The sequence below is a fragment of the Manduca sexta genome, chromosome 15 (genome assembly GCF_014839805.1).
Source record: "Manduca sexta isolate Smith_Timp_Sample1 chromosome 15, JHU_Msex_v1.0, whole genome shotgun sequence".
NCBI classification, from domain to species: Eukaryota; Metazoa; Arthropoda; class Insecta; order Lepidoptera; family Sphingidae; genus Manduca; species Manduca sexta.
In genome coordinates, this window is record NC_051129.1 from 7,029,761 (window position 1) to 7,041,677 (window position 11,917).

The 11,917-nt window shown below is 34.4% G+C and overlaps 1 protein-coding gene across 2 annotated transcripts; it reads left to right on the forward strand.

Annotated features, from left to right (window-relative positions):
• Positions 1-1,304: 1,304 nt before the first annotated feature.
• Positions 1,305-5,498, forward strand: LOC115450911 (gamma-glutamyl hydrolase A). 2 transcript variants are annotated; one of them, XM_030179080.2, is made up of 7 exons: positions 1,305-1,354; positions 2,137-2,412; positions 2,497-2,547; positions 3,315-3,547; positions 4,317-4,423; positions 4,509-4,606; positions 5,162-5,498. In XM_030179080.2, the coding sequence occupies exons 1-7, from the start codon at positions 1,311-1,313 to the stop codon at positions 5,436-5,438; spliced, it is 1,086 nt and encodes a 361-aa protein (XP_030034940.2). In that variant the 5' UTR covers positions 1,305-1,310; the 3' UTR covers positions 5,439-5,498. The 2 variants fall into 2 exon arrangements, with proteins under 2 accessions (XP_030034940.2, XP_030034948.1); XM_030179088.1 differs by lacking the exon at positions 1,305-1,354 and adding an exon at positions 1,851-1,936.
• The last annotated feature ends 6,419 nt before the right edge of the window (positions 5,499-11,917 follow it).

The window sequence follows — 11,917 nt, forward strand, 5'->3', positions numbered from 1 at the left end:
CAATATCAGTTTTGCATTGTGGATGAGGTTAGTTGTAATGAGTTTACAATATTTTAATTTGTGTCAGTCGTCACTCATTATTAGTTCTAAGCTATGAATAATGTCATTGCAGAACCTAAAAGCCTACAACCTCACTGATGATTGGAAAGTGTCCTCACATTCTGATGACGACTATGGAGTACAGTTCATAGCAAGCATCAAACTTACGAGGTAAAATATATAATTATGATTGATGTCTTGTTTTGATTATTTAATGGTTCTGGCATGTTATTTCCTCAATGATATTTCAAAATAAGATTTATGTAGGGCTGCCATCCGTCCGGAATTTCCCGGATTTATCCTAGTTTGAAGGGCGTCCGGTGGCCGTCCAGCAGGAGTTTTTAAAAAGGGTCCGGGTTCCACCCGGCCACTTTTGTTGTCAGGGGAAATCCAATTTTTTTAAAGATAAGCGATAACTTGAAATAAATCTTGTTCAAAATTTATTGATAATAACCCACATTCAAGAAGGCAAGGCAAAATAGTCGACGATCGAATGCTCCCACCGGTGCCCCCGTGTGTTGCTAAAAATGTTTTTTCCGAGGTGTCCGGGGAAAAACCCATATTTCGCACAAATGTCCGGGATTTTTGCCGTGTTTATCCGGCGTCGGCAATTTAGGTGATGGCAGCCCTAGTTTGATACGAAAAGATAAAAACAAAGGCAATTAATTTCGGTGCATGTATTGTTTGATGGTGCATTATAAAGCACCATCAAACAATACATGCACGTTCAATTGAATTAATTTAAAGCATATTTTATTAGGTAAGTGTAGCGAGAAGTTTCATTAGATCTACTTATTTTAATGAATTACAGCGTCAATCAATAAAAGGAATTAAATAGGCATTGACCATTAAAATTTTACTTTGCATAGGTAATATTATAATATCTTAAATACTATCAATATATAATATATAATATCTTAAATACAAGCTAATTATAATTTGTGAAAATATACATTAGGTATCTACAAACTTATTTTTGTTGACCCAGTGCCCTCATATGTGTTAAGAACTATTTTAAGGTGACATCTACTATGCTTTCAGACATCCATTCTACGGTGTTAAATTTCATCCAGATAAGAATGCATTTTAATAGAAAACGTCTAAAAATCATTCGCATTCCCTGGATGCTATTAAGGCGAAAAGATCCTTTATGGATTTCTTCGTTGAAGAAAGCAGGAGCAAAACCCACTCTTTCGCAAGTCAAGTGGAAAAATACCAATATTCATGGACGGTCCCGCGCAGCTATCTTAGTATATCAAGATGTCCCGGGAATGTTTCGTATGCGTCGAAGAAGGCCACCGCGGGATTTTGTTTGGTATGGCGGTCTAGAGTGTACAAACTGGTAGGGACTCGGTTCAGTGCTTGTTCGGATGATGCTTTACTGAATACTTCCGAAAGTCGGTATTGGTCTGTAAAACCTATGAAACCAACATAACGGTTCCTTACATCCCCCATTGATGATAGTAATAATGCGATATTCTCTGTGAAAAAGAGTGTCCGCGGACAAAATAAAAATTATAAAAAGAAATATATTTCTTAATTAATACAAAGTAATTACCTGCATAATATAAGTAATATAAAAGCAAAACACGCGGTAGTGTGAGTAACTATTGCAAGTTGCGTGTGTGTGTTTTTAAGTCGTCACTTTTATGCCTTTTACCGTTTTCTTTATTTTGCACGCGTGTGCGTTCCTCGAACTGCCACCGAACACTGAATTGTTGTACAAAATTACATTTTATAATGCGTAGAAGTCAAAAATAGAGCGTATAAGATATTTTTAGAGACATCGTATCATGTGGGTAGTTACGTGTATGAATTAGCTTATGATGTACGCCCGAGTAGCAGAGAACGTTATAGTTTGTGTAGTGAACGACGGTTTAAATGTTCTTTTCTTCTTGTTAGTATGTGTTATCATTACGTATATACATTAATCGTATCAATGTGTTTATGCAGCACCACCGTGAAGTTACTCACATTGGCACACATTTACAACAGATAACAAGTAGTTATTTAGATTTTGAACAATCTGTACCATAGACAGTTTTGTACTGTTTGATCTGAAACTGATAATCGACGATAGTGTTTTTATATTTATAGGTGGCTGGCGCTGCCACGGTGCAGTTGGTGTGCGTTCTTTATCATGAAGGGATTACTGTTCTTGTTTCTGCTGTATATTTTCCATAGCCGGGGAGCCGTCGTGGTAAACTCTGAAGAACATCCGGCCGTAAATGAACGTCCTATCATCGGCGTTCTCTCTCAGGAGCAGTCTTTTTACCTTCAAGGTAAATTTCCTGAGGAGAACTATACAAGTTACATTGCGTCATCGTACGTCAAGGCTTTAGAAACAGCCGGAGCGAGGGTTGTTCCCATTTTGTAAGTATAAGCCTTTGCCAATGTTCATGAATTAGATTATATTAAGTTCTATAATAATAATTGTGCTTTACGTATATTTTTCAGAATTGGCAAAGATCGAGAATATTACAGAGATCTCATGAAAAAATTAAATGGGTAAGTTTTATATAATTAATTATAAACATATGTATCATAAATTTATTTTAATTTGATACTTATTTTTACCTATCCACGGGCTAGTTGTCTCATATTACGTAAATTTTAAAAAATATTTTCTAATATTTAAAAATAAAATACATATTATCAGGTTATATTATAGATCTCTGGTTAGGTTTTGACTACAAACTAAGATATTCTGTTATTTCTTATGCAGATAAAAACGATAAATCGAGATTTAGATTGATATTAAGAGATGAGCGTAGGTAGAGTCGGTTAAAATAGTTTTTTTTTTAAACTTTTTAAGTGTAATTTATTTAATTTAATTTGTAAGCGGCGATAGATGTCCACAGGTTTAAATCCCAAGGGCACACACCTCTGACTTTTCTAAAAATCATGTGTGTATTCTTTGTGAATTTATCGTTCGCTTTAACGGTGAAGGAAAACATCGTGAGGAAACCTGCACATCTGAGAAGTTCTGTATAGGAATTTCGAAGGAGTGTGAGGTCTACCAATCCGCACTAGGCCAGCATGGTGGACTAGGGCCTAATCCCTCACAGTAGTAGAGGAGGCCCGTGCTCAGCAGTGGGCAAGTATATAATACAGGGCTGATATTATTATTATTATTTAATTTGTCAAATAACGTCCTCTATACTGTATAGCCTGTGTACTGTTGAGGAGGCCTATGCCCAGCAGCGGGACAGTATATTATATATAGGTAATACAGAACTGATGTATTAGGTATAAAACGTTTTGTAATTTTACAGAGTCTTGTTTCCCGGTGGAGCCACTTACTTTAACCAATCCAATGGGTATGCAGACGCTGGCCAGCACATATACGAGATTGCCAAGGAGATGAATGATGTCGGTGACTATTTTCCAATTTTCGGAACGTGCCTCGGTTTCGAACTGTTAATCATTCTTGCTTCTGGCCGTGGAGAGAAAGAAAATAGAATTAGGTGTTATTCTTTCTCTAATTTACCCTTGGATTTTACGGATGGTGAGTGATTGTGAAATGTTAAGAATAGTCGTATATAGTCTAAACGACAATTATTTTTTATAAAAATTGTTTAATTTTAATGTATAACCGACAAGTTATTAGCGTGTCTTATGTTTTTGCGTGAACCATATGGGAATGGTAAAATTAATAAGTGACGAACTCTAAAAACTAACGAAAGTAACAATTGCTGATGTAAATCGTGAGGCCAGCAAGACGTAATTTTGTACCACAGAATTGCTACTTATTGATCCCTCTGGAATCGTACGTTTTCATGACTACTCACATATTAATAGTATTATTCATGCCATAATAATAACAATTATATAAAAGATCTCTTTGAATCCAGACTGCCTCGAAGGCGTTATTGTATTACACCCGTGGTATGTCTGCCTTTCTGAGGTCTAGGTTTCAAATCTCTGTGTCAAGCAAAGTGATATTGAGTTTGTCTTCCAGAAGTCTGGAATTTGTGCCCGGAATAGCAATGGAGTCGTCCCCTATCACATTATGACATCTTCGTTAATTGGCGAAAACTGTATGCCCCAGTTGCACCTGTAACTATCCTGTGGGGATAAAGGCATAATATATACAAATATTTATTTATTCAAAAGAATTCGCGTTACTGTAATTATATGGTTCATCTTCATGGTTAGGAAGAAAAATTGGGTAATCAGAGAGTTGTAAATCACACATATAATGTACCACAAATATTAAACTCAATTTGGTTGTATCATGAATGTCAATAATTAACTGTTTTTTCTTTTTTTTATAGACTTCCGTAAAAGCAAAATGTTCCGCGACGCCCCTGATAATCTAGTAAACATACTGGCCAACGAAAATGTAACAGTCAATCAACATCAGTTCTGCATTGTGGATGAGGTTAGTTGTATTGAGTTTACAATATTTTAATTTGTGTCAGTCGTCACTCATTATTAGTTCTAAGCTATGAATAATGTCATTGCAGAATCTAAAAGCCTACAACCTCACTGATGATTGGAAAGTGTCCTCACATTCTGATGACGACTATGGAGTTCAGTTCATAGCAAGCATCGAACATACGAGGTAAAATATATAATTATGATTGATGTCATCTTTTGATTATTTATTGGTTCTGGCATGTTATTTCCTCAATGTCATTTTAAAATTAGTTTTATATGAAAAGATAAGAACAAAAGCAATTGATTTCGGTACATATATTGTTTGATGGTTCATTATAAAATTATGAATTGAATTCATTTAAAGAATATGTCTTTAGGTAAGTGTAGCGAGAAGTTTCATTAGATCTACTTATATTAATAATAATATTATCAGCCCTGTATTATATACTGTCTTACTGTTGGGCACGGGCCTCCTCTACTCATGAGAGCGATTAGGCCTTAGTCCACCTAGATCTACTTATTTTAATGAATTACAGCGTCAATTAATAAAAGGAATTAAATAGGCATTGTTTATTCAAATTTTCCTTTGCATAGGCTATATTGTTATATCTTAAATACCATCAATAGTTAATTATAATTTGTGAAACTATACATTAGGTATCTAAAATTTATTTTTGTTGGCTCAGTGTCCTCATGTGTGTTAAGAACTATTTTAAGGTGATATCTACTATGCTTTCAGATATCCATTCTACGGTGTACAATTCCATCCAGAGAAGAATGCATTTGAATGGAAAAAGTCCAAAAATCATCCGCATTCGCTGGAAGCTATCAAAGCGAACAGATACTTTATGGATTTCTTCGTTGAAGAATGCAGGAGAAATACCCATTCTTTCGCTAGTCAAGCGGAAGAAAACCGATATGTAATCTATAACTACGAGCCTAAATTTACCGGCGTGTTAGGAAGTGCTTTCCATCAATGCTACTTTTTTGAACCCAGGGGCACCGTGGCACGTTGAACATCAGGAGGCAATCACTGTGAAAGCAACTTTGGTAAATAAATGAGCAATTATAAATGAGTTTTTATTATCACTATCCTTGTTGGAACAATATACATATATCTCACAATCACAATATATATCTTAGTCGATCATAGTGTGAAAACTGTTAATGTTGCTTCAAAAACACTCGATACATAAACTGACTACTCGCGTTTAAGACACGGTTTGCGGTTTTAACTCAATATTACATCTAATGTTAGTGTATACATATTGACCTTTAAAGTATTTATTTAACAACACAGTTGTCACATATTTTTGTGTGGGTGAGAAACACAATGAGATAGTTGTACACAAACAATTAATGTAACTGATAACCTCTTCTTGCCCTTATCCAACTTCAATACCGTGAGGACAACGTGATACATGATTTAACGCTATAGCAGAAAATATTTTACTAAGTTATTCACCAGTTGCACATTTATATACTTTTGGTACTACCCGATAAATTAATTTAGAAAAACGTACACGAATTAAAAACTAAAACTTAATTTCATTTTCGTAATTTGCACTTATAAGATGAAGAAATCGGAAGTCTAATCCAGGCTACGTGTTCTCAGAAAAATTGTGATTCAACGGAGTTATTAGGAAATTCATTCATCACATACACAATGCACATTCGTATCTGTCGGCACGATTTAAGATAATCTATCTATACTATTATATAAAGCTGAAGAGTTTGTTTGTTTGTTTGTTTGAACGCGCTAATCTCAGGAACTACCGGTCCAAACTGCAAAAATCTTTATGCGTTGGATAGCCCATTGTTCGTGGAGTGCTATAGGCTATATATCATCACGCTATACCCAATAGGAGCGGAGCAGTAATGGCTAATCTCAGGAACTACCGGTCCAAACTGAAAAATTCTTTTTGCGTTGGATAGCCCTTTATTCGTGGATTGCTATAGGCTATATATCATCACGCTATACCCAATAGGAGCGGAGCAGTAATGGCTTATCTCAGGAACTACCGGTCCAAACTGAAAAAATCTTTTTGTGTTGGATAGCCCTTTATTTGTGAAGCGCTATAGGCTATATATCATCACGCTATGGCCAATAGGAGCGGAGCAGTAATGGCTCATCTCAGGAACTACCGGTTTGAACTGAAAAAATATTTTTGTGTTGGATAGCCCTTTGATCCCGGAGTGCTATAGGTTATATATCATCACGCTATGACCAATAGGAGCGGAGCAGTAATGAAACATGTTGCAAAAACGGGGAAAAATTATTAGTTTTGAGAGCTTCCGTTGCGTGCGCTGGGTAAACGGTTAAAGTTATGCAACAATGATGTATGACGGGATTGTTCCTCTTAAAAAGTTCTAAAAATATATATTATAAAACAAAGTCCCCCGCTGCATCTGTCTGCCTGAACGTGTTAAACTCAAAAACTACCCAACGTATTAAGATGAAATTTGGTATGGAAACAGTTTGAGACCCTGGGAAGAGCAAAGGCTCCCGGGAAACGACTACTTTTATAACGGAAAACTTTAGCCTGAAAAACTTTATAACGCGGGCGGTGCCGCGGGCAAAAGCTAGTGTAATAATATTATATCTAAGTACTTACAATATAAAATATTTTGAGACAAAACTGTGTCTTATCGTGACATGTATTATATTTCCGACATTGGTGATGATTGGTGATTAGTATAAACAATACAACAAACAATATTATATAGTACAATAAGGAATACGTAATCGAAGCGAAGCACTGTATTGTTCATGAAAACCTCATGTTAATGTTATTGATCCTTTTAAACCATGATGATATCATGAGGAATATTATGCAACGATAGGGTTGTCAAAAACAGACGCGAATCTTGTGTATTTCGACAACAATATGTTGTGGAAATTTTAGGCTGTTTGGCTCTACCTACGCTCGCTCTACCTGTTGTATTACGAGCGATTTCAGATATGCAAATACCAATGTTATATCTGTTTCCTAATTTAGTTCGTCTTTAATCTCCACTGTTTTTACCCTGTATTTCCAAGTGCCTAATTATGCAGGATCTTGAAACCTGGACAAAACTACGAAAAGGAAATTTGTATCATATTAGTGATCTGTCCCGGCTTTGCCTCGGTAGCAGAACATCAGGGCCTCAAACTATCCCCTAACTAATTCCTTGCAGTTTTAATTGAGAAAAAATTCGAAGAAAATTTTATCGAAGTTTCTCACGTTCAGACAGACATACAGACGCGGCGGAAGACATTGTTTTTTAATATGTAAGAATTACTATCTCCTATACCCCATTGGCAACTTTAACTTTCATAAATATGTAAATTAGGCACAATATCGTTTTTATTTCCACAAATGAATTGTGGAAATAAAAACGCCAATAAACTAAAATAAAGCAGTTAGTAAGATAAGAGATATGCTTTAGACTTTTAAAAGTCTGTAGATCGAACAAGTTAAGTTATTAGTCGGGATTGGTATTTTAATTTTCTATACAAATTTCAATTTTCAATTAATAAAGATTGTTTAAAATCCCCATTTAAAATAAGAACACAAACGTAAAAGTTGATAGAACACCTTTATTAAAGAAATTTACACCCAACAATAATTCAACTGTTTTGGGCTGTCACGGTGGTATAGCTCTAATGTGGTAAAGTTACCGTGTTAAGGTTTCGGATTTACCCCGAGTACGGTAGGAATTTTAAGTTTGTCGTCTGAATATCAGCTCGTAGTGATATGGATACAGAACAGATATGGCGATATTGATAAAGGTTGCAGGAACACGTTGGATGCACGCCGCTTTCGACAGGTCCGTATGGAAATCTTTGGGGGAGGGCTACGTTCAGCAGTGGACTTTACGCGGCTAATGATGATGATGTTGATGACAATAAGCTCGCTGATATTAAATCATGCAACGGAATACATATGGCAAAAAGTGGGTGAACTTATTGCGCCCTTACCTATCCTTTCGGTATAAATAGCGGGTATGCGAAATAATCTCGAGTCATACGGGGATGTATTTATTACGTACAAGTAATACGCTTAATTTAGCTCAGTAAATCCTAATTGTGGCTGAGGAGGGTGTCCACAAATAAACGGCTGTGTTTGTGGGGTGATGTCAGCTTGTTTAGGTGGATGGAACAGCGGGACGCCACGGTCGGAGCGGCGGACCCCAATCTACTTCAACAAAATTAAACTTATACAATCAATAATGACATTATTGTGTAATCATACGGTAATTATTTCAACATAGTAATGTGGATTCATTTACAACAGCTAATAGAGTACAACTTAATTACTGCCGTATATTAAGGTTTCGACAACATTTGAATAGTTATCTAATTATATTGTTTTAAATGCAGTTGTAAGTGTCGCAAGTCGATATAGAAGAGTGGTTCTAAATATTGTGAAACAAAAAAACAGAGAACTCACGGCATGTCTAAACACTGTTAGTTTTTAGACAAGTCGTGCAAAAATGATTTGAATGTTAATGATGATTTTATAATGACTACAATCTTTCCCAGAAATTTGATAAAAATAATTTTAATATTACATCTCCTATACTAGTAACAACGTACGGTACTTTTTCGCCCTTTTTCGATTTAACTGGTTCAATGGGTATATGAGTCGCTTTCCGCAATAAGTGAAAAACACAATTATAGCACTTTATCAAGTTTTTTTTTAATAACATTTCTATGATAATGAATCTTAGTTACAATTTGCGAACAGTAATATACAGAAAAATATAGTGACAGATAATTTTGTGCGATACACAAAAATATAGTTACAGATAATTTTATTTGGATGGCTCACAGCTGTCTATAACCATACACATAAAAAAGTAAATACATAAGACAATTACGACCCATTACAGATAGAGTAGATTATGTAAGAAGCGTCCGTGAAACCAATAAGTCAGTGACAATCACGTTAGTTTAAAAAACAATGTTTATAGTATGTACAGCACGCTTCTGCCGGTCAACGACACGCAGATTTAGTTTTGTTCATCCTCGTTAGATGAGGGTCGAAACGACTACGTGACTTTGACGGCCTAGACAGCAAAAACAGTACACGCAATATGTTAGTTTATTGAACGTATTCCATATTCACACTGCGAGAGTACATTGTTATTTAAGTGTTATGTGTTATTCCTTAATTGCACATAAATAATATTCAGTGCAAAATAAATTGGACTCTATAGATCACATGGTTATGATTTTTAAAAACTTATATGGACGATATTTCTAGTTTTACAAATAAGTATAAATAAATACGAAAGTTTTCAGAGGTAATTTGTGCCTTTATTAGACTTAGGATTAAACAGAAAAACCGCAAAATGAATTTAATTTTGCATGCTGACGATGATGCGGTGAGAGACAAAGATTGTCCTAATCCTAGATTGATCTACATTTTCTGTTCCGAAAATAGCGAACATAATGTTTTGGTGGGGGGCCCTATTCCGTCTATAGGGGCGAATCCGTCTTTTTGCAATTACGGGCGTTCTAATCTAAGAACAGCTTTGATAGTCGTATAAGTAAATAGGGGATTTTTTATTACCAATACGGCTATCGTAGTTGTATGTAGCTATCGTATCTCATATAGACGAAATAAGGCTGCCTGACGTTACCGGAAGAGGATATTTACACGAGCGAAGTTGCGAGCGAAACCTAGTAAAACAATTGAAATATTATTTCACGATTTTTTTCGCGATAAATTTGCTTCATTTTTGTTTTTGATGCGACGCGACGTTTCGAAGACTGCAGCCGACGAATGGACACTCGTGAGTCAAATTCATATCTAAGTCGCTATTACATAAACAAACCTATGGAGAGAAATATCAGTATGTATGTATTATACACTAATTTTCAATTACGCTAGGGTAGCTTAATTCTACTACCTGGTCATTATGTACTCATTAAGACTATCTTAATTAGAACTACGCACATGCATAATGATGGCTTTCATATTAAAGTATCTTAGTAGGATAGTAACTATTTATGGGTTAAGGCTTTTAGATTAAATTTCTATTAATGAACAGATCAATTTTGATAGATTAGCTACCAATCCCTGCCGCTAAATTCTATATTATGTAGGTAAGTACAGTCAGTCACAAAAATAACTGAACAAATTCAAAATTAAAATCGCGAATTTTTGTGTCTTTATCAATAATCGTTTTTCTTCACTCAAACAAGCTTCAAAGGATTTACTTTATTGAAGATTAAAAAAGGATATTTGGAACGTAATTTATGTGTGAAAGCGTTTGATGTTTTGAATTTGTTCAGCTTCTTTTGTCGCTGACTATATCTACTTATCTTCTACCGTTATTACTCTAGGTAATACCAGTAATACAAATAAAGACGCTTTAAAAATAATTATTCGATGATAAAATAATTTCATTCTTACCAATTTATTATTTAATGTATAATTCAGGCTCGTGGATTGTCATTGTGACGTTGTTTTAACTATTAGTATACGTTGTCATTCGTATCCTCAAACTCAGGCATATTTATATTGTACCGACTTAGGGTGATGATCTTTTAATGGAAGGACCTTGTGTGAAAGTTCCTGGGGAAAACATTGGATCTTAACAAATTATTTTGCATGATTTATCGTGTTACACTAACAGTAGTTATCTATTTATTGGACATCAACTTACTTGGATAAATATTTTAAATTCATGAGCTTCATATAATTCTGTGTGTATATTAATAAAATAAGGACCCTTTATAATTTTGAAATTATTATTGTCTGCTCACCAGCCCGTATACTATAATTTTTAATTAAAAACAACGAGTTATGACGAGTTAAAATTTTCAGATATCACGCATGAAATTATGGACACACGTAACAAATACAATGTTAATCACATGGCAGATTGACGTTCATCAATGAATACAGAGTGCGCCTAAGAGAGGATTATTTTATGAATGACTATAAGACATAGTAAAATCTATCAAGTTTTATATTGACTAATGGACGTTAGACATCCTTTGAATGAAGTACTTTGACTAAAAACTTATTTTTTTAAGGGGTAATTAATTATTTATTATTTATGTATTTATAGTTTTATTGTACACCATATACAAAAAAAAAAAATTATATGAATTATAATTACAATTATATGAAAATAAAAAAACAAATATGGTTTTAGTAACGGCAACCGATAACGCAAAATTAGTGGTGTATAACAATTTTTTTTATTCAAAAGTTCTTAGAGCTCTAGTAGTCTAAGGCATTCAGATGTCACCATAGAGTTAACTGAACTTACAAACAGAAGCAAAATAATTATGATAATAAGTACTTACAATTTTGGAATACAAAAAAAATATTATTTAACATCTTATAAAGTTCAACAATCAGACTTGGCTTAAAATTTGCCTAAGCGTATGTTTATTTGGTATATGCTTTATCTCTGCCAAAACGTATCTAAATAGACAGCACGTACCTTATTTCTAAAAAAATCCTAACAACAAAAATCTTCACAAACTTTCGCA